This window comes from Diplodia seriata (genome assembly GCF_021436955.1).
Source record: "Diplodia seriata strain FDS-637 chromosome Unknown scaffold_10, whole genome shotgun sequence".
In the NCBI taxonomy this organism is placed as follows: Eukaryota; Fungi; Ascomycota; class Dothideomycetes; order Botryosphaeriales; family Botryosphaeriaceae; genus Diplodia; species Diplodia seriata.
In genome coordinates, this window is record NW_027117317.1 from 228,458 (window position 1) to 251,186 (window position 22,729).

Genomic DNA, 22,729 nt, shown 5'->3' on the forward strand with positions numbered 1-22,729 from the left:
CAACCATCGTTGCTACTGCCCGCTCTCCCCTTCATAGGCTTCCCGCGTCCGCCTCGCCGTGGAGACACACGAGCAGCACCGGCGCTAAATCCTTATCTCATCTCAGCTTAAGCACGCTTCCCTCCTGTGCTCGCCCAATGCTGCGACCTCCAAGGCGCCTCGTTTCTGCTGGCCTGGACCATGGAGCGATTCGATATCTCTCAGGCGGAAGCAGTACACCTCTACACAGTAAGTTCATCACTGCCGGCTTCAAGTAGATGGGGACAACAGCGGAACCCAAGTTGCGCCAGTGTTCTCCCCAGACTTTATGCTTGCCGCTAGGCCATTCACAAGTCCTTTGGGAATGGAACGTTGTGTGGTGCTTCTCCCAGCACAACTCCGAGCTCCTATGCTCCCAGCAGTCGAATCTGATGGAGGCCCGTCCACGGCTGCGTGGATTCCTTTGATAGGGTTTTGTAACATGCTCCGCCTCTGTGGGTAACGGGGTGCAGCTTACCATCAGATAGGCAAAACCAGGAGAATGAGGGTCATGGCATTCCTCAGGTCGAGGCTTCCTGAGGAGCGAGTAGAAGCAAGTTTTGGCGAGGAGTAGGAGTAGGGAGAGTCGTATACCGATCTCCAGTCAGCCGAAGCTTACGGCATTGGCTGGCGCCCGTCCGACGGCGGCGCCTTCTAGCTGGTCTTATTTTGGACAGCGGCAGCAAGAGACCGATTTCGGCGCGAGAGGCTGAGATCGGCTTCCGCAGAACGGACGCGTGACGTGGAGCGCTTCAGTGGACGCTGACAACAGGTGGCACGGTGGCCGGCTGCACCAAATGACAATATCATTAGGCACCATGCAGCGTGGACGCCCGAGGAGGAGTGCAAGGCGCTGGCGTTGACACATGGTGCATAGGCGAAGCGTGCAGGACGCAGCCCGTGGTTAAGCCCGAGCGGGAAAATTAGCGAGGGGAGGGCGCGCCCGCCGTCAAAGCCTGAATAAAGTCGTCCTCAAGCAGCACACCTTCAATTTCCGCATCCACCTCTCCCGACTGCCGACCGCACGCGCCCAAGAGACTGCGTCCGACGGCCCATTCTCGCCACCCTCGCCTGCACTCCGTGACACGATCTACACTCGTCCGCAACACCCAACACCATGCCGCCTTCCAAGTGGGGTACGTCATGAATCACGAACCACAGGATCTCCTGTTCGCCGAGGATCGCCTCGCGCCACAGGTGCCCGTCGGTAGACAAGGCTGACCGTTGTTGCTTACCTGCAGACGATGAGAGTGACGGCGAGGGAAACTCGCCTGCAGCGCCCATCGTGCGCCGCGGCAAGTTCGACGATGAGGAGGACGAGGACGAGGTAGGGCCGCACCCATGCTCACGTTCGTTGCACCTGTGCAGCATGTGCTGACGGTGCGCAGGTCCTTGACTCCTGGGATGCCGCCGAAGACTCCGAAGTCGAACGCGAGAAAGAAAGAAAGGCCGCCGAAGCCAAGGCAAAGGCCGAGGCCGAGGCCAGGGCAAACCACAAGACCAAGAGCCAGAGAATGGAGGATCGTATCAAGGAGAACAAGCTGAAGAAGCAAGCAGCCGCGGACGACAGCGACGAAGATGAGGACGAGGCTACACGCCGTGCACGGCTGCGCAAGTCTGAGATGGACTCCGACCTGGCGGCAGCCGAGGATCTCTTCGGCGACCTGGCCATCGGCGGCGGCAGCAAGCGCTCTGCCACGAAGCCTGCTGTTATGGTTGACCCGAACGATTCCAATAACACCATCGACCTCTCGACGCTAAAGATTTTCAACCCAAGCACCAAGGACGACTTCCACAAACTCCGTGATACGCTAGCGCCACTTCTCGCGGCCAACAGCAAGAAGCCGCAGTACAACCTTTTCCTCCAGGAGTTCTGCAAACAAATCGCGAAGGAGCTTCCTAGCGACCAGATCAAGAAGATTTCCAGCGGTCTCACCACGTTGTCAAACGAGAAGATGAAGGAGGAGAAGGCAGCAGAGAAGGGCGGCAAGAAGAGCAAGGCGGCGAAGACGAAGACGAGCCTGAACGCCACACGCGACGTGGCGTACAAGGCTGACACGGCAACCTATGATGAGGACTTTGGCGAGTAGGTTTTCGCGGCAGCGTCCAAGCTTGGCTCAAACTGACAGTGCATCAGCGACGATTTCATGTGAAACCAAGTACGGCTCGCGCCTTTACACCCCACCTCCCCACCTACTCAAAGCGGCGTACATCAACTCAAGATGCTGCTGCCGACGCAGCGCGAGGGCGAGTCTGCCTCACGGCGGAGCTCGTCTTGCGCTCATGAAACAGCCCGCAAAGCTCTCACGCCAATCCGGCAGACTAGCGACAAAACTGGACAGGGCTGCCTCGTGTTCAAGAGGCTTGCGAAGCGGCGGAATCGGAAACCATAGCCTGGTAGGTACACGCGCTTGGGGATGTTGGAGGCATCTCTGTCGCAATGCTTCCGCCATTCGGATATCGGCTACACCTGCACGAACTCAATCGCGTCCCTTTACATACAGCCATATCACATTCCTCTTTCACTAGCTTTAGGGTTCCTTGGGCGCACATCGGTCTGTCCAGTCGGCACGACATTCGGTTTTCATGTATCTTACTTGGGTAGTTTCAAGGAGGAGCAATGGGAGTAGCCTTTACTTCTTCCTCTGCAGTTCCAGCCAGACTCCACATGCATGGATGATCTTGCTGCGTCAAAGCTCTTCGTCTTTTCCTTCCCTCCGAGCTCGTAGATCACCGTCGGTCCTCGAGGCACCACTGCGTTTGGTGCAAATGCGCAGCTTGTGGCCCCGCCACGCCGTTCAATGCAGACATTACGGCCGTGATCCACGCGAGGTTGAGGAACTTTGAGACCCGGCAGACGAGGACCATACCCGGTGATCCACCACTTAGAAACAGCTGCTGTGCTTGTTCAATCCATTTTCCACCAATGATGCCGGCTACACTTCCTCATGAAGGCACTTGCCGGGGCGTTTGGAGGATGTTGACGCGTTCGCCGTTGGGCTGTGGCTGTGGGCTGGAAGAGAGCAACGGACCAGAGCCTGGTGCCCGCTAAGCAAACCAGCTTAGCCCCCGACATGTTTGTATGAGATAAGTTATGCAGGAAAAGTGTGTGTCAAATCCTTTTTAGCAGGCTTCCGTATAAGAAGGGCGGAGCACTAAGGCCAAGCCGTGTCTCGATGTACCGCTTCCAGCCACCATTCGAGCTTTTACCTTCTTCATACCACCCGTTCGCACAAATAACCTGTGCCAATGGTCGCCCTCGTCGAAACCCACGCTCTCGAACAGAAGTCGTTCATGTCATTTTCGCCAAAAGCAGTAGCTGCACAAGAAGCAATAAAAGTGCAGGGTCGGCGATACGCGAAGCTCAGAGACGAGGCCGGCAACATTGACGTCCTTCGAGACATCCTGAAAAGTATGATTGCTGAATCTGAGAAGTGAGTACATCACCCGTCCTGCCGGCCGCCTACACACGTATTTATGCCCGTTGTTCGTCGACCCATGTCATTCTCCGAGATCATTCTTGAGCAACTTCGTTTCCTACAAGGATTGCCGGATTTTCAAGACAAGTCTTCGAACTGTATACCTGTTCTCCCATCTGCTTTACGTTGCTTGCGTCCCTTTTTTCCATATTTAACTTTAGGCTCGCCATTTGGCGAGAGATCATCTCGGATCCGGGTTTCACATTTCATGCCCTTTCGCCTGCCATCTCCCAAGCGAGCTTCTATTTCCATCGCCTACGGACGCATTGTTTGGTGCTTGTCCATATCCTCACACCTGCGGTACCCTTTGCGAAATTTCGGGGTTTCTCCACATTCATGCAATGTGCCCTTCACACTATCTGCATACGTTCCACATCCTAGTACACACAACACCGTAATTAGCTCTCGTTTGCACCATCAGATATCGATCCACAGTACTCTTTTCCTTCACAATCAGTTTTCTTCGATACTTTTTCTTGGCCCAACTCGTCATGACTCAAGGACGACGCCTGAAAACGGTCTAGCTAACTGCAACACTCTCCTTAGACTCATCCATACTCTGGCCCAGCAGCAAAGCACTGCCTCAGCCGAACCGTTTGAGGTCCACGAACGCCGCATCGAGACGCTGCAAGCCAGCATTGCCCAGTACAGACTACAGTCGCTACACCTGGAGCTCGACGATGGCGCTCAAGGCAAAGAAGGCTGGGACGATCAGGAAAGAGGCTCCTGGCTGAAGTTATGCGAATGATCATGACCGGAGGTACCGCAGAGGATGGAAGCAGCCTTATTACTTCCCCCGGGGATTTCATTGCTCCGTATATCTTCTTTCTCGGTTTGCGTCAATTTTTCTCCTTCTTGTCATGCTCCAACCCAATCTTTCTTCCACGGCTTTCCGTGGTATATTGTATCTTGAGGACCTGCGGGGAACATAACCTGTTATGGTGACGACGACTACGTTCCTTGCAAAGGATGAAAAGAGACACGAGAGCAGCGTCTCTTGCCACCACTCGCTCAAAGTCACGGCACGCGGGCACCAAAAAATAAAGAAGCTCTTGAGAAGTGTCTTTGTGTGCTCCACTGCTGAATTGGCGGAGTGAATACCCGAAACAAAGGTGAAAATAGCAAGCGCGAATGATCCTTTTGGCTGCTCCCCTCAGCGTACATCCTCAACGCCGTGCCACGCATACGAAGCCCTTCCCTTGTCCCCAAACCGAAACGCCCCGCTACTAGGTTCCTGGTCGCACGCAGAAGCCGTGCCCAGGACCATGAACATATGAAAAACTTTCCCCGCGATGCAAATGTGATGGGCCCCAGAATTATTTCTCCGGTGCATCCGGCAATCGTTCTATCACGTATTTTCCTCGGGCTACGGACATGATTGGGACACCGGGGACCTTACGAACTGTGTTGGTGTTTGTCAGCAGCCAATATCGCAAGACAATCTGTGTAGCTTACCACGACGCTTCAGGTCACGATCATTCGTGGCCACAATGTAAACCTTGTGCTTCTGGACCCTATCGACGATGCCTGGCCCTAATTTAGCGCCTGAGCCGCGGTGTGGGCAGTGGGGGAAGCGACTTACAGTCATCGGCGTACACACCCTTGTGGTCACATTCAAGGCGCTCCCACCGCTCGTCGCGAGCTATCCTAAGCGCAATGCGGTACTTGGGGCCCAGCTTCTCCAACTCAGCCATGACGCAGGAAGTGATGAGTATGGAGCACTTGGCATAAAGGCAGTCCATCATGGAGGGTAGCAGTTCGAGCTTGCGCTGGACGGTATGAGAGAGAAAGTTCTGGGCACACGGTCAGCAGGCAGGCTCGGGTGCGGCTCAGACGGCGGGGTGGCGCTTACGGTATCGACGAGGACCTGGTACGGCGGGACAAGGCTTGTGTTGTAATTGAAGAATAACGAGGACGAGACCTGAGGCACCTCGCGCACGACTTCATCCGGTTTCGTCTTCTGTTTGGCCTGCTCGGCATCGGCGGCGAGCTGGTTTTTCTTGAGGCGGGCGTCGCGCTGGCCGATGATGCGCTTGACCTGGGCAAACTTCCTGGTACGTTTCTGGACACCCATGGCAACGGCACGGGTAGCGGAGGACGGGCGCAGCGGGCAGGGCGGGACGCGAGAGTGGACGCGCAGGCAGGGTGGGCTGGCGGAGGAAAAGTGATGGGAGCAATGGTTCCTTATCGCTATCTCGGAGCAGCAGACGGGCCGGTGCTATATTGGGCGGCCACCCACTGTTTACGCGGCGGCCCCTGCTGATCGCGATGCAGCAAGGCACGATCCGGGGCCCTGCAGCCTCATGTCCCACAGCGCTCTGCCAGACGCTGCATCCTCCCTCCCGGCCCCGTGCACTGGACCACAAAAGCACTTTGCTCGTGCTGTGCCGAAGCCTGAAGAATAATCCAACACTGCGTCTTCACGAGCCGGCGCATCACGCCTAGCCGAGCCACGCGCCGCCCAAGAGGCAAATACGAAGGACGCTCCCTTTGTCTCTGCCTCCTCCAACACCTCCCTCTTCCTCTGCGCCCGACGCCCTCCCTGCGCACCCTGCGCTGCTCCTCGGCGGCCTTCATCCTCGCTCCCGACCTCCCCGCCGGCGGCCACGCCACGGTCAATCGCCCACCATGCGGTTCGTCGATCGTGCGCCTGTCCGCACCCATGCCGCTAACGTTGCTCAGGGCCCTCTATGCGCTCCTCCTGCTCCTTGCGCTGGTCACTCTCGCCTCTGCCCAGGACGATGCCACGAGTGCTGCCGCCGCAACCACCGAAAGCGCCGCTGCGACGACCAGCGCATCTCGGGCCGCGACGACTGACAGTGGCACCACGTCTTCGGAAGACAGCTCGCAGTCGGCGGCTTCCACGACCGCCGCTGCGACCACAGCGACGACTGACAATGCCTCGTCTTCGACCTCTGCCGCCTCTTCGACCCGCAGCTCCGCTACCACCACCCTGGGCAACACCGCTTCATCCGTTCGATCGTTGACCGGCCTGCCGACACTGGCTGGCGCTGGTATCCCCACTGTGATTGTGCCCAAGCTCTCAAGTGCGCCCTTTATGCAGAAGTCCACTTACCCAGAGGGTACCGTGTTCATCTGCGTCGGTGCCATCCTCGGCTTTCTCGGCATGTGTATCCTAGCTTGGCGTGCTATCATTGCGTACGCGCTGCACCGCAGCGTGAAGAAGGCTGCCATGGCTCAGAGCATAAGTGACAGCAAGACGATGCGCGGTCCCGGCTCCACGTATGGTCCCGGCGGCGCCATGTACAATGCAGTGGGACACGGAAGTACTTTGTCCTTGGATCATCTCAAGTCCTCCCACGGTGCCTCTAAGTCTCCGCTGGAGAAGACGCGCTTCATGCCTAGCCAATCGTCGCTTTTCTTTTCCCCTACCGCCGACAATCCGAACCGCGCTTCGCACTACAGCATCTCAGCCAATCGTTCCTCAACCTATCTCCCTGCCGGCTACTACGCTGCAGGCAACTCGACCCTCAGCCCAACAGCCAACAACTTCGGCAACCCGCGCACCCGTTCCATGTATTCGCAGAATTATCTTGGCCCTTCGCCGCCCGAGTCCCCCGGTCTGCCGCCAAGTTCGCGCGATGGCCCTTCTCACGTGCCACAGAGCCCACTTGAGGCAAGGCATCTCAGCAGCTCGTACAACAATGCGGTGTACCCACGCCCCGCGGGGAGCCGCGGCAATGATTCGTCTGCGGGCGGCCGCAGCAGCGTCGCCGGCACTGTGGCCGGCGGAAACAGCACGAGCACGTTGAATCTGACCGCTGCGCCGCAGGGTCGCACACCCAGCGCCTACCTCGAGGATCTGTTCGAAAATGGCACGGATCTTCCAGGGCCCGCCCCCGACCACCACATTACAAGGCGAAGCCGGCGTGAAAGCGGTTCACGCTTCTGAACACGGGCACGGTTTTCTTGTTTCACACCGTTTCTGGAATGGCGCAGGAAGAAGGTTCAGCGCAAGGAGTGCGAGGCAAACTAGACGCTGGGAATCAACAACATATCAAAATGCATGTCCGCTGTCATTGGGAAACTGGCGGTTGCATCGGGCAAACCACTCAATGGTGGTGACTGGATAAGGTTTTTCGTTTTGCCTATTTCTGCAACTTCTGCTGCGTGGCTTTTTCTCTTCACGACTTCTCATCATGATTTGAGTGGCAAGGTCTCTAGATACCAAGGTTAATAGGATGATGGGACGGAAATGAGTCTTAGCGACCCTTTGTTTTATTTCTCTTGATTTTGTGTTTTTCTTTTTTTTTTTTTGGCTCCCGTCGTCTTAAACGTACGCGAAACACGCAGCATGTGTAAGATATTGCTCCTTCTAATATGTACATGAAAGCGATTAACGTCATAGATGCATACAGCGCAACGTGGCTAAGATGACTATCATGTTCTGATACATGCAATGAGGTGTTCTATCCTATGTGTGCTGCACGAGCAACTACACTTAAAAGAAAAGTCGCCCAGCGAACAGCCAGACTCCACAAGCCCAGCGTGAATGACGGGGTATTGTGAAGTTGGAATAAGAGATGGCCACTGTCATAATACACGTCTCCGAAGAAATGTTATAGGCTTGGCACATGTAAATGCAGTCTAGGCTTATACTTATTAGAAGTCAATAACGTACGACATACGTAAGATTAAGACTTATGTCTATTATAAGAAATCACTACCATTACTACTGGCTCGCTCCCTAAATCTTTATAACTATATAATACCGCTCGCTCAAGCTGCGCTAGCCCCGCCCCACCCTTACCTACCCCTTCGGGAGTCCTGGTGATTCGACTCTGCGGTTACGCTCCTCCCCCGCGTTCGATCCTCGCCGCGCGCGCTCCCTACTCGCTTATTAGGATTCCCTCTGCTTCCTTCCTAAGCCGTATGCCGACCCGCGTTCCGAGCGGCCCAGGGGTCGGTCCAATTTTCGCTGGTGGCCCCGCCCGCGTTCACGTACAAGAGTGTTCTTTAGAAAGCGCTAAAATAGTCGAAGATACTCCCTAGCACGCCGAGCGTAGTAAAAAGCGAGAGTGGAATCAAGCTACATAACGTTCTGGACGACCGCTTCGCGGTCGCTACCCAATCTTGTATAACCTACCGATGGAATCTGTTTGGGGTGATCCAGAGCAAGACGCGGGCCTAGTGTGAAGTGTTCCTGTATTTTAAGCCACATTCACTGACGGTGGTCCTTTCGAGCAACATGCCAAAGTCCCCTTTTTCTTGGGGGGTCGTCAACTTCGCTTCCGACTTAACTTCGCAGTCACGATGTCAACCTAAACGATATAGGCCCTCGCTTTTTCGGTTTGGCCTGGTTCATTTCTGGAAAATTTGTCCTTCTTTCTGGGAAAGATTGCATAACGTGAACGCCTTTCTTGCCTTGCTCTTTAACACACAGCAAAACGGCAGCCGTCAAGGCAACGGAAATATACGTCATATAAAAGTACAAAATGACAAAGGCAAGCGCACCTTGAGGAGCCCGACGCCAAGTTCTGTTTCCTGACCTTTTTTTGGTTTTCGAAGGGGTGAAACGACCGCGCTGAAAATAAAAGTCCTGAAGATAAAGGGGAATAAAAAGAGAAGCCGACTTTGCATCCGAAATAAATTCGGCGCCTATAAAGAGACGGCGATATTGCATATTGTCCATCCAGTTTGCTAACGAAACGGTGACCCTTGAAAACATGAACGCCATGAAAGGAGACAAACGGAGTCGTAAAAGTCGTGAAGGTGCCTGGGTAGTTGGCCCCAAGATCCAATGTATAGGACGCCTCCATAAGCCACAGTAGCCATGCCGAAGCAAACGAGCAGTTGCGAAGCAGAAACGGTCGTTACCCGGAAAACGGTGATGCTTGCATTGACGTTTAAGACATGGCCAATTGGGTTAGATACTGCAGCAGTTACGGGTGAGCAGGTGCAGACTAGAATGCTCAAGTCGATGGCGCTATTGACTGGCTGGAGGATACGAAAGGCCGTTGGAGTAGTCGATCTTTGTTGCTTTCCATTATCTTGGCCGAAGGTAAGAGCAGCGCGTGGAAGCATTTTGAACATCGATGCGGCGGTCCAGTCCGAGTGTGTAGATATCGGGAGAAAGCACGCACGGGGCGTGCTTGTAGTGTCAGTCGTCATCCATTATTCCATTGGGCCGAGGGTCGCTCTAATCCATGTAGAAGTCACCCTTCAGGATGCGCTCCTGAAAGGCATCAGGAGCCTTGGCAACCTTTGGTACCTCGCGGATTGGCTCGGCAGTGGCAATGCTCTTAGCCCGGTGATGCATGGGAGGAGAGACTCGGCCGGGACTGGCAGCTGAGATGGACGAGCGCTCGGCTCTAGTACGCATATTTTCGGCAAAATTGAAGCCATCTGGATGACCACATCGTCAGTAGAGTTCAAGTATTGTGAACAATAACAGCAGCAGCAGCCTGTCGTCCGTCTTTACACCGAGCCGCAGAGGCCGGAGCGAGAGATGGTAGGGATGAATAACAGATGCCAAAGCCAGTGGGGGGACTGTACACGTAACATGCGGCAAGGGTAGCGCAGAGGGAATAGAGGGCAGCGAGCAAGACAGACCTCGACCCTTGGTCGCAGTAATGTTTGAAGACGGGGTAGGAGACTTGAAAGAAGCATTGGGGCGAGCTCTACCATTGGCAGATGTGTTTCCGCTCCCATTTCCTTGCTTCACGTCGCGAAGCGCCCGGGCACCAAAACTCAGCCTGCGCGCAAACGGCGATGTAGCAGCAGTGTTGGGCGGACTGTTGGAGCTGGATGTGTCGTCGTCGTCGAACGGGCTCTCATTGAAAGAGCCTGAGGTGGCAGACGAGACGCTCTCACCTCGGCTCCGCATGGTGTTGAAGGGAGAGGATTGGCTGGGCGAGCCTGACAGGCCGAGGGTGGTCAACGACAGGCGACGGCGGTTGGCCTGGGCAGCAGCACTGGTGATGGGGCCCTGATAGCTTGCGCTGCCGTTGGCATTGTTCGGACTCTGGTTGGTGGGCTGGCGGCCGAACAGGTCGGCGAAGGCCTGGCCGGCGAAGGACGAACGACGGCGCTCGGTTGGGGGAGGCGAACGGGGCGGCGAGTTCGTGTCGGCCATGGCGGAGTTGGCGGATGCAAGCCGAGGGATGTGGACTGGGCGCAGAAAAACGAGGCAGTGGTTTGGCGGGCCCGGCAACGGACGGGCGCGGGCGAGAGTACGTCAAGGGCGGTAGACAGCGCCGATTACGTCAGGGCAGCGAGGTGGCGGGAGACGAAGATGCGGTCGCAGGACTGTGGACAGTGGCAGTGGGAAGCACTGGGGCAGCTTTTTTGGCGCAGAGGAGCGTGTAGCTGGCAGGGAAGGCGGGCGGGAGCAGGCGGTCGAGGAATGCAGCGGGCGGACGAGGAGGTCGAGGTAAATAATGGAGCAGGAAGGAGCAGCCTAGGGACCGCCGATCACTGCCGCGAGCGGGCTAGCGCTCCCCGCGCTTCGCACGCCCCCGTTGGCGCGCCGGCCTGACATTGGCTTATCGCTCCGCTGACGTGCACCCGACGCTCAAGCGGACCGACCAGGAACCACGCCCTTCCCCGCCCAAGCTGCACACGGCCAGGAGGCTTCATCCCTTCCGCGGCCAACGCCCACGTGAGCGCAGCCAACGGCCTTTGTCTGCTCGCCTCCAGCGGGCGCCCCAACACCGTCGCAGCCCTTATCACGTCATGCAGGGCCCGGCGCACGGCGCTGTGCACGCCCCGCGCACGCCGCCCCCGCCCGGCCATGCCTGCATGTCTCGCGGTGCCGTGGGTCGACGGCGCCCCTAACGAGTGATGCACGGCGTCGGCCATGCGTCGGCGGGCGCAGGCTGGCTGCTTGATGATGCTGGCAGCGGCACGGCAGCGAGTCAGCGCGCGAGCCACCAGATCTGCGCCGGCCCCATCTGGAACCGCCCAACCCCGCAGTTCTGTGCACAGGAGCAGTAAGCTTGTCGACATGCTCGGCGTCCCTTGCGCGTCGCCCAATGCTGCCAGCGTGCAAGCTAGTGCGCGACCTGCGTCGGTAGCTTGGCCAGGAAAACTGGACCCGGCTCACGAGAGATGGCATCACGAACCCATCACGCTATCGCCTTGCCCCTTTCGCTGCGTCTCAAGTCAAGAAGCAGACACGCGTGACGTGCTTGGGTGGTTCGACTCTCAGCCCATTCTATCAGCATCCCACCCTCCGATCAAGCCATCTAGAAGATCGCCGGCCCGGCCCGCCCATCTCGATACTTCTTCATGCTCGCGCCATCATGTCGCGCGTCAATCAGGAGATATATCCATCAGCCTTCTCGAACCCTGCCCCTGTGTTTCGGAGATAGTGTTGTGCAACGTTGAAACGATCGGTGGCACAAGAGCAATACTCTCTCATTAGACATCGGCCATTGCCCCAGCCCACTTGAGATCCTCCCGCTCCCCATTGATGCAGCAGATCCTCAGTTAATGCATCCAGAGATGCTTTGCTGGTGAACCCTCAACGACGAGAGAAGTCCCGCTTCGGGGTTGGGGCTTGTAAGTCCAGCACCATGGAGCGATTGTAGCCCGAGCGAATGTCATAGACCGGATTCGAAATCTAGACCCGGTACTGAAACATTCACAGCAAGGGGAAATCGGCCGAGTGGACATGACAGACGAGAAGAAACATAACGACCACACAGAGGACGAGAGTAGATTTAACACCTTCTATGGTTAAGTGGATCGCGTAGCTAAGACAACGACTCGTCCTATGATCTCGACAGCTAATACAAAAAAAGCTCAAAAGAAAACGACAGACACAACAGGAAATCTAATGCAGGAATATCAACGAATGTGGTGTTGGCAGTGAGCCATCGGGTCTAACCAAATGCCGTCGTGAAAATCGCTCACCTAATCCACGCATGGATCGCCTACCTCCCAGGACTGCATCTCTCCACTAACCTACGGATTCTGGGGGGGAATGGCTCCTTCGCTGGATTGTCTTGAATGCTTCGCAGCCCCAGTCCAATCCGTGTTATGGTATCTCTGTGGCTACCGAGTATGTCTAGGTGAATAGACTCGAGTGTATTCAAGACACACGCTAGGCCCCCTTCACCCAAGGGATCGCAGACGAGTCGGACGTAAAGATTGCTGTCCGGGTCATCCTTGTTCTGTGCTGATTCTTGGGAATCGCTGTACTTGTTGTAGTCCCGGTCCACGATTTCGCGGATGATGTGAAGAAGCAAGCCAGCCAAATACCAGACATATCCGGGTTCCTGAACGATCTGTCTGTCGTAGAGGCTGGCGATCTGCCCGGCGTGCTCACAAAGTTTATTGGCCTGTTGGATAAAGTGTTGCGTAGGTTGGACTTGGTAGAGAGGTTCTATCGCATCGATATCTCGGAGCACCTTCTCGTAGCGGAACTTTAGCTGAACGAGTTGGGTAGCAATGCAAAAGTCCGGCGTGAGCATGGCTTCTAGCCTTGGCCTGAAGGTTCCATCGCGTAGGAGGGCGTCCATGAGTTCCTTGAATTGTATCCATACGTTCTGGATGACCTTTTCATTGTCGCACCCAAAACGCGGCGCGCAACACCTGGAGAATGCACCCCAGACAGGGCCACTTGGTTGGAGGACCCATTTCAAAAGCTCCAGTCTGTCTTCTAAAGACTTATCGCCTTGGTTCGAGTCGCCAGCTCCCTGGTCACCGCTGTCAGGACCCCGAGATTGTCTGGGGCTGAGGGTCCATTTTCGAAGACTCCCAATACGCTCAAGGCTGATCGTATCAATCACGACGGCAGCGGAAGGCATCCTTTGATTCCTGTAAGCCGGTCCTCTGGTAGCTGTCCCATCTGCTTGAAGGTAGATTAGGATGGGAAAGTACATGAAGCTTTCGGAAGCGGTAAGATACACTTGATCCATGAGCCATATTGCGTGCTATAATCATGAGTAAGCAGAGAGCCTCAAGAATAAACGAATGTTCCATACCTTGCAGGGACGAGAGTCTTGCTGGCAAATGCAGGAGGGCGCGTCATGTTCAAGGCTCACGAATACTTCATAGTTGTGCTTTCCCTCCAGGATCCGAAAGAGGTAGCCGCGGCTCAAGGTCTCGGTGCGAGCACATTCCGTCATATGCATATCCCCAGATGTGGTCAATACATCTTGGGCGTTTTGGTGAATGGATGGATGCACCGAGTATGAGATGCCTGATCTTGCCCTTATCATTGTTGTGGCCGGATTGAGGGATGCAAGAGCGTGGATAGTGAAGAGTATACGAAGTGTAGAGCAGTTGTAGAGCAGTTGTAGAGGATTGAGTTCGGAGTGGAAGTGGTAGTGAAGACTGGTTTGGATGCTCCTCCTGGACTTTTAACCTGCTGGAGCCTGCTAACCTTGCCGCAACACAGCCGTGCAGAAGAGGAAGGTTGGTAGAGAACAGTCCGCCTAAGCCTCTATCAAAGTGGCGCTTGACAGCACCGTGGAGAGTGTTTCCAGCCGCGGCGCTAATCGGATGGCAAGATTAGTGCCACAGGGCGGGGTCCCACGCGTGGAGCACGTCTGGTGCTCACAGTGGGTGGCATGGCTCACATCCGCCGTGGCAAGCGGAGAGCGCAGTTGCGGCACGGAGGGCTGTTGCAAAGGACGTCGCGAACGGCTATCGAAGATTACCAGGAATAACCCTGGCGTAAGGCGGCGTGCTCAGACTGTATCGCCGCATCGTGATGATCTGTAGCATGGAAGTGGTACCCATGAAGCTGCGCGGCCTACTGTCTCCGCGGACTGGGCGCTTGACCACAGCGCCCGTCCAAGGCGCCTGCCGGCGACAGTGCTGAAAGCGTTGTGATGGCAGGCGCAATAGACACGGTAGATAGCCAGCAACGATCAGATCGGAGTGGGTGCTCTGGGGCGCCAGTTGGGTGTTGGCGCGAGCAGTGTCGTCAAGCCAAGCGCATCTAGATGGCCCGTAATGGCTGTGCATCGGCGGTGGGGCTGCGCTAGCTATTTTTGTCTACTTGCAACTCTTTCTTGACTTTGTGAACCAACACCTCTCTGCTTGCTGGTGAGACTTGTTCCGATGCGCATCCGCCCGCGCGCGGTCACATGGCGCTTAACTGCTCTCCGTCTGTGGGTGTCGGCGAAGATCATGTACACAAGAATAGACCTGCTCCAGTTGCTTTCTGCCTTGCGCAGATCACGCTAGATACGCGCCGCATCCCAGCCACAGCCCGCCGCCACACGCTGCAGAAAAGCTCCGAAAGATCGACGCCTCCCCAAGGCAATGCTGCCTGGCTCCAACGAACCGCACGGTCCGTATCAGGGCACAAACGAAGCGGTGACGCCGCACCGCGAGCTTCAATGACAACGACCGATGGAGAGAAGTCTCTCCGTATTACGGCTGCTGAGGGAGTTACACTGACCCGTTCGCTCAGAGCGCGCCCCGCGCGGCGTGGAAGCTGCAATAACGAAACCGACGGAAATATGCTAACATGTGCCGCGATAAGCTGTTGTTGAGCGTGAAAAGATTCTCCAAGCTGGAAGTCCTCGCGCAAAATGATCCGTCAAGTGCAACCCTAATCTACAAGGACGAATCAGCCGACGGTCTACCGCATGTCGGCTGGAAGACTTACACTGGCCAGGGCTGCTTACCGTGAGCTCCCACCCGTTCGAGACCCCGAGGCGTATACTGACGTCTCGCGCGAGCTATCGTACGAGCTCTGCTCCTTGGATTTGCCTGATTCGACAATGTGGCTCATCGATAGCCCTCCCCAGGGAAGACCTGATAGTTGCCGACCGGGATGCGGCTCATAGCAGCCTGGACCCGGCAGACTGTAGGCGCCACGGGCCAACTGTTGGTTCGTTACACTCCTCTCCTTTTCTTCGCGCTCGTCTTTCGCTTTTTGCCCTGCATCCCGTTTTCAGTGAATACACAGGGCATTTGTTTGGTGTGCCTGTCATACGGTATTTTCTTTGGGCTAATTTGTTTTGTATTTTGCGCCGCTCCATTGGATCTTGGACATGCGCCCAGTCGTCACTGGGTGGGTGCCATGGTTGTCCCGTCGAGGTTGGCCCTGCTTCGCCTGTCTCTCTTTCTTGGGACATGCTGCGGGTTGCTTCATTGAGAGGTGACCTGCTACCGATGCGGCTAGGAAAGAGAAGCACGGCTTAAGCACCACCGTGGATATGGAATGGCACGCGCCGCAGGCTCGAGGCATGCATGTGGCACCTCGTGGCGTAGTCGGGTGCAAGCAGTGGTCCTCAAAGGGAAGAGGTAGGATCCGACAGCATCGACGAAATGCATACGAGGGGTTGGGAAGAAAGAGAAGTTTGCTCTGGGATTGACTCGGACGGACTCAACGGGTTTGCAAAGGCTCTATGATCCATCGAAGGGAGGTGAACGTGGACATGAGCAGTATTCAATGTGAAGTCGCCAGGGTTGGGATTATAGCTTCATACGAGCTGCGAGCCACATACGGCAGACCGAGCGAGGGCACATCGCGACAGCCGTACCTAGGCAGCACTGACGGCCCGGGGGTGGCGAACACCGGCATCGGTACCATTCACCCAAAGGCGGAAGGAAAGACACGGCCGAGCGATCTGAGGCGGATAAACTGCAGCACCAGTGTGCAGCCTCCCCAATAAGAGGTCGAATAGCAATGCCTGTATAGGGCTGGCGCGAGAGAAGAAACTAGGCAGCGGCCCCGAGATGTTTGAATGGCATGGGGAGACAGCGGGTATGCAAGACCCAGTGAAGCGCTAGGTCCGAAGGCATCCTTCCGCAAGTGGCAGTCTGCCAATTGGCAACGCTGTCAGACGCATCTGAGAGACGGATGACGGGATACGGTCTAGCAGCGCCCTTGTCAAGGCCAAGGATGATGGTCCAGATGGGCGGGAGGCGCGTCGTTGGCCTGCGGTCGACGCACGAGAAGCTCCCGCCTGCGTGGTGTGGGTCCTCGGGAATCCAAGGTACCTGCATTTCCCGACTGCCGTCTTGCTTGCATGCGCCGCAAGGCGCTTTTCGGTATGTCCGCAGCATGGAGCCGTCACACAAGGTCAGCCTCGAGCCTGGGGGAGGTGGGGAGCTGCATGGGGCACCTTTGAACTCATCCGTCGCCGCCCGGCAAGCGCTGCGGCGAGGACCGCTAGCACGTTGCCAGCGCGGTAGAGCTGAGCATCCACAGCTGCGGCCTAGAGCCAAGCGGCGCGGGGCGACGGTGAGCGGGTTGATGGCTCTGTCGTCCGTACAGACGCCTCATGATGCCCCATCCCGTTGGGCTGGATGATGAGCGCTGCGGTCAGCTCGGGCTCGCCTTCACCGACGCGGGACGTGGGGGCCAGGCAGCAAAGATCGACGCCGCGCTGCGTCGACACTTCGTCGGTGAGAAGCAGCTACGATGGCTACGTTGGCCGCGCCAAAGGCAAGCTGCGCCGCCGTCCCGTTGACGGCGGCGGTCGAGGAGCGGTGATGTAGGCACCGTTTGGCGCCTGGTAGCCAATGAGGCAGAAGCTCAGTAGGGCAAGTTCCAACGACTGCAGACCGCCTCGCGCCTCCCCAGCCTCAGGCAGCACTCCCCGCCTGCCACACCACCACTGCATTAAGCCTGCGGTTGGCATCAGTGAGGAATGGATTTGCTCCAACAGTTCCCGAACAGCTGATGAGTTTTCTCGGACCTGCCGGATTGCGGCCGGATAAAAGGCCTCGCTCTGAGCCATGTGCTGGGCTACAACACTTCTGCCGCTGCTGAACGCGTTGTTGACTCTACATATCCTGCTGAGCCGGATAGCCCGGACGTCAGGCGGTCAGCTTACAGTGCGCGCCGTGGATGCAGGCACACTTTCTTGCGGCTGTCTCTTTTGGCTACGCACTGCCTGGCGTCTGCGTTGCTTGCAGATCTCCCTTTCTGCCCATACAGCAAATTTGCGGACCCGGCTTGCGCGTTGTAGTCGTCTCTGCGCTTGGTGCACCGATACCACGAGACCCGGCATCGCCCCGTGCGTGTTTGGTCACTTGCAGGACAAGTATGCACGACAATGTTCGTCATTTAATATAGTCCTACTGCTCCACGAGGAGTGAGCAGTAGGGTGGAGAAGACGCGGCCCTGCTAAAAGCCTGTTTTGCTCTTCCACTGATTGATGAAGTATGCTTCAAGGCCATGGTACGACGCGAGAGGCAGGCAAATCGTGGTGCTATAACCGTCGCCTCCAGCCGGCGGATCATGGCGAAGCGAGACCTGAATCTGGTCGTAACATGGGGCCAGATGGTGCTTCCGGCGGCGACCCCGGAAGGGCGGGCGACGGGTCAGTATCAATAGAAGCGCAGCGCGACATTGTGATGCGCAAGGCACACAGACTGCCGTGCAGGCGGGCTACAGCCGTCTCATTTTCCAGATGTCGAACGGAAGTTGCGTGGAGGACAGGAGCCCTGGGTCGCGCGAAGATTTTGTGTGTGCGTTAGTCGGCGGCTTACATCAGCGCGCGCTAAGCTGCGCTGGGGCTATCAAAATCTCTGCTGAGGCGCCCATTTTCTCCTTTTTCTCCTCACACACATTCAACCCGCCTTCGGGCGGGACGTACACTTAATCAACCGCCTGCGCACACTCCATGAGCTGGTCGGTCATATTGGGGTACCAGACCAATTTGAGGTGGTGCAGGTTCCCATGGCTTCGGTGCAGGCATTATTTCATGTCGAGGGCGCCGGAGCCGCCTGTCTGCCAGACATGCCGCCGCGCGCATTTCTCGCAAATGAAGCGCAGCTGCTTCCATGGTGCAAAGCGGCGCTTTGCTGCCCGCCCGCCCCGCGCGCCTGTCTGCTGTTTGGCGTCGCAGAGGCAGCTGGGGCTGGCGGGCGGCGGCGGAGCTCCCATGGCAGCGCGGCGGCCAGAAACTGTCGCAGAGCAAGCAAGCTGCGGGCGCGGAGCGGGCAATCAACGTCAAGCGAGGCCATCGCTTTTAAACAAGTACACGGGGACGCCGCGGAATACGCGCGAGCACTGCCCCTGACGCGCCATGTCCTCGCTCCAAACGAGCGCCACTTCTATGGGCGACGCTATCCGCCACGGCAGCGATGAGCCGGACCACGCGACTCGTCCGTCAGCCAGCGCCATCCGACTTTATGCGCCTGCCCGCTGGACTCCCCCAGAGCCGTTCTTCTTCCTTTCCCTGCGCTCTCAGCATGCACGCGCTGGCACGCCTTGCCCCTGGGTTTAGCGTGACCTGACGTCTGTTTACCAATCTCGAGGATCGCATCCGTCCCTCCTCCGCGCCTCCTCCGAACAGCCCAACCACCACCCAGCATGTCCTCAGCCCTGAACAAGCGCCAGCAGGCGCGCAACGAGCGCGCGCTCCAGGACCTGATCAAATCTACCACAGGCAATGACAGGTGTGCTGACTGCGGAGCTCGGAACCCAGGTGTGTGCCGCGCCCGCCCACTGCCCTGTCGCCGTGTGCGCCCAATGCTAACTGCTCTTCACAGGATGGGCAAGCTGGAGCGTGAGTGCCAACCTGTGCGATCATATTCGTTCCGCCGCGTGTCTCATTCGTGGCGGGATCAACCTCAGGCCGGCTGCTAACATCGTGCCGTGATGACAGTTGGGCATCTTTCTCTGCATGCGCTGCGCAACGCTGCATCGCAAGCTTGGGACGCACATTTCCAAAGTCAAGTCGTTGAGCATGGACAGCTGGAGCAATGATCAGGTCGATGTGCGTTCCCTATCTCCCCCATCCACCCGTGGCAGATAATAATCCTCGGTAGAACATGAGGCGCGTGGGAAATGTGGCCTCCAACCGGATATACAACCCAAACAACGTAAAGCCGAATATACCAATTGATGTAGACGAGGTTGAGGGTGCGCTGGAGCGTTTCATCCGACAAAAGTATGAGCACAAGGCTTTCTCAGGAGAATCTCGTCCGGGAACCAGGCACAACACAGGCAGTACAAGCTCTGCGGAGGACCGGCCTCCGCCATTGCCCCCTAAGCCGGGTAAGCGCTTTGGGTTCGGTCTTCGAGCTTCGTCCGCTACCTTCCCGGCGTCGAAGCCTGACTCGAACAGCCCTCCATCGTCGCCGGGCGTGGGCATCGGCCTCAGTGGATTTGGAGACTCTTCGCCACCCAGGGTCAACAAAGCATCAAGAGTGTTTGGGCACAACGTGCGGAGTGCATCTGCCGATAGCTTTGAGACAAAGCTCCAGACATTGAAGGATATGGGCTTTCCGGACGAGAAACGCAACGTGACAGTGCTCAAGGGGCTCAACGGGAACTTGGAGAAATCCGTGGAAACTCTGATCAGGTTAGGAGAGGGCGGTAGGAGTATTTCAGGAGCACACACACCTGTTTCCGCCCACAGCGAAAGTGCCAACGGACTCTCCATGGGCCGGACCAGACCTTCTGCACCTCCTCCAACCGCTCCAGCTGGAATCCAGTCAACGAACCCTTTCGACCGGTTGGACGCTTCTCAGCAAACGATTCAGCAGCAATTTCATGCTCTGCAGACTCAGCCAACCGGCGCGTCGTTCAATCCCTTTCTCCCTGCATCTCAACCGCCCCAAGCTCCTGCAACGGCACACCCGGCTTTGGACCAATCTCTCCAGAATCTCCAGCTTTCTCAATCACAGCAGCCGCAACAGCTCTTTCCAAACCACACGGGAGGTCATGGCACACAAAGTCAGCAACAAGGATACAATCCATTCCTGCAAACGTTTACTCCTCCGCCAGTGCCACAAATACCACCCCAATTTACCGGTACCCAACAGGGCCAGCCATCTTACAGTCAACAAGGAGGATTTCAATCCTCCCAAGGAGGCAATCCATTCTTGAAGACCTCCCGTTCTCAGATTTTTACTAGCAGTAATCCCTTTAATTCCCAGGTATCATCTCCGTCCGCCTTCGCTCAGCCATTACAGCAACAGCAGCAACAGCAGCAGCAGCAGCAACAGCAGCAGCAGCAGCATCAGCATCAGCATCAGCATCAGCATCAGCATCAGCATCAGCATCAGCAACAGCAACAGCATCAGCAACAGCATCAGCCGCAATGGCAGGCTACCACCAACGTACCCGGGCCGTTCCATCCACAGTCGGCGCAACAAACAGCGCAGTTTGGATTTGGACAGCAACAAAGCCCTAGCGCGGGATATCAGCAGCCGCAGGACCAATTCCAGGCACAAAACGTATACCCACAATTCCACCAACAGCCAACCCATTTCGCCAACCCGTACCAACCGCAACCACAGCTTCCAGTCCGTCAAGACAAAAGCTCGATATTAGCTCTGTACGGCCAACCTCAGCTGGCTCCTGCGCCACTTTCTGGGACCACAGCGCTTGGTACTACTGAGGGTGTGCCAGTAAACGGACAAGGCGCGACTATGCCCGGCGCATCGAACACAGCCGGAGACATGGCAGGCCAGACTGGCAGCACAAATCCATTCTCGAACATACCAGGCCAGCCAACCGTAGGCACTAATGGAGGGGGAACACGCCATGTCAGCCAGGAGAGTGTTGATTTCTCTGGGATGATGGGGGGGAGGCAAAGCCCAGACGCATTTGCAGGGTTGAGCGCGCGTTTTGGCCGGTAAATATGGTGGCCAAGGCAATGCTAGACCAGCTCCGCGATAGTCACGCTCCGAGCTCTTCCTTGATCTCGGCGGCTGGGCTTGCATCAATGTAGGAGTAGTACATCTGGAATTCTGCTACGAGTTGGATGTCGGCAAGGGTCAGACAGTCGCACCGCGGACTGGTGGGGCGGCGGATAGGTATAGGATGCGGGTCTGCAGAATTGGATGCAGCTTTGAGTGCAAGGTCTGCACGGGCAATAGCTGTACAATTGAATGGAGGTCATCATGGATGGAGCAAGCGAGCTGCGGTGATGCAGAGCCGCTCGTTCATTTCGCACGGGCAGCAAGGAAGGAGGAGCGCAACCAGGAACCATGGCCACCGAGCCGAGCCGTTGCCCATGGTTGGCGCTTCGCGTGGTGGCTCGAGGGTTGGCCGTAGCGGCGGCCAGCAAATCAGAGTGGGAAGCAGCATTGGGCCACTTCCCCGCGCGCTTAGAGGCCAGGCCTGTGACGTCTGGGCGCAGGTGCATCACAGGCTTTGGGCAGCTCCATTGGGCGCGTAGACTCGATATCACGCGCCTGGATTGCCAAAATACACGCTGTGTCCAAGCTGACGGCTGCGCACCTTCTCTCAACGTTGCCACGCGCTGCCTTGCGATACCCTTTGCGCCTGCCGCAGCTGTCCAGACACCCCTCCCCGCCCAGCCCTCTCGCCCTGTACAGCCCATCGTCACCGTCGCGCCTCTCTTCGCCAGCCTTTCTGCACACCACGGCCATGGACGGCTCGCGGCGCCACGGCCGCCCAGAGGAGGAGCTCTTCTTGGGCCCTTCGAGCAATGGCTCCCAGACGCCTACCGTCGGCCCGCTGCGCATCAACAAGCGCGACAACGCTGCCTCGCCTCCGCCACGCGCAGGCTCCGCGGGCAGCCTGAACGAAGCCCTCGCACGCCCGCCACCAGTGCCCAACTTTCCTGCTCCGACATCCACGCCCCCCACTGGTCCGCTACCGTACCCCGACGACGACCCGCGCCCGCAGCCGGGTGCTGGCCGCCGCGTCTACACGCCGCTCTCGGAGCGCGAGAGAGCGTCCAAGAACAACACGCCTGAGCAAGACGGGTACAGGCACCCGTCTGGTGGCTCCCCCCGCGCGCGGTTCGACGCAAGCGACCCTTACAGGCCCACCGTCTCAGGCTATGCCTACGCGCCATACGGAACCGAAGAAGGCCACACAGGGTCTTCTCAGGGCAGGCCCGCCGATAAGCGACAAGGCACGCCGAAGCCACTCCCTGCCTCTCCAGGCCCGGAGACTCCAGATAAGGAGGGTCTGTTCCAGAAACCCCCCCAGCGCACTGGATCACAGCCTGGAGAAATAGGGGCGAATCCTTATCCAGAGTATCACCAGCAGTACTGGCCACCTCCGCCGGCAGTGTCCTCGCCGCCCCAAAACCAAGCTCTCAGAATACCTAATCCCGCAGGTGTGAACCGTCTCAGCTCCACCGCATCCACATCTACGACGAGAGCCCAACGAGGCTCTCCGCCCCCGCCAGAAACACCCGCCATCGACCATCCACTAGGCGGAGGAATAGAGGCACGTTATGCAGCAGCCGGAATTGCCGGACCTTCGACGCTCAGCAGTGGACAAGGTCAAAATGCTGCAGCCAACCAACGCCTCCAGCAGTACGGCGGACAGCCGCCACAGGCAAGCTCTCAATCTCAGCAGACCCAAC

At 57.3% G+C, this 22,729-nt stretch overlaps 5 protein-coding genes across 5 annotated transcripts; 3 read left to right on the forward strand and 2 right to left on the reverse strand.

The window, feature by feature from the left end:
• Positions 1-1,135: 1,135 nt before the first annotated feature.
• HCR1 (Translation initiation factor 3 subunit J component) lies at positions 1,136-2,108 on the forward strand (the record flags this gene model as incomplete). Its single annotated transcript, XM_066780672.1, has 3 exons — positions 1,136-1,154; positions 1,260-1,345; positions 1,407-2,108. The coding sequence occupies 3 exons, from the start codon at positions 1,136-1,138 to the stop codon at positions 2,106-2,108; spliced, it is 807 nt and encodes a 268-aa protein (XP_066628618.1).
• A 1,159-nt stretch (positions 2,109-3,267) lies between these two features.
• Positions 3,268-4,245, forward strand: SLS55_009272 (uncharacterized protein; the record flags this gene model as incomplete). The annotated part of the gene is made up of 2 exons (XM_066780673.1): positions 3,268-3,452; positions 4,044-4,245. The coding sequence occupies 2 exons, from the start codon at positions 3,268-3,270 to the stop codon at positions 4,243-4,245; spliced, it is 387 nt and encodes a 128-aa protein (XP_066628619.1).
• Positions 4,246-4,813: 568 nt separating this feature from the next.
• FCF1 (rRNA-processing protein fcf1) lies at positions 4,814-5,571 on the reverse strand (the record flags this gene model as incomplete). The annotated part of the gene is made up of 4 exons (XM_066780674.1): positions 4,814-4,899; positions 4,953-5,024; positions 5,080-5,290; positions 5,350-5,571. The coding sequence occupies 4 exons, from the start codon at positions 5,569-5,571 to the stop codon at positions 4,814-4,816; spliced, it is 591 nt and encodes a 196-aa protein (XP_066628620.1).
• Positions 5,572-6,125: 554 nt separating this feature from the next.
• On the forward strand, positions 6,126-7,410 carry SLS55_009274 (uncharacterized protein; the record flags this gene model as incomplete). The annotated part of the gene is made up of 2 exons (XM_066780675.1): positions 6,126-6,130; positions 6,180-7,410. The coding sequence occupies 2 exons, from the start codon at positions 6,126-6,128 to the stop codon at positions 7,408-7,410; spliced, it is 1,236 nt and encodes a 411-aa protein (XP_066628621.1).
• Positions 7,411-9,657: 2,247 nt separating this feature from the next.
• SLS55_009275 (uncharacterized protein) lies at positions 9,658-10,593 on the reverse strand (the record flags this gene model as incomplete). The annotated part of the gene is made up of 2 exons (XM_066780676.1): positions 9,658-9,827; positions 10,071-10,593. The coding sequence occupies 2 exons, from the start codon at positions 10,591-10,593 to the stop codon at positions 9,658-9,660; spliced, it is 693 nt and encodes a 230-aa protein (XP_066628622.1).
• Between the last annotated feature and the right edge of the window lie 12,136 nt (positions 10,594-22,729).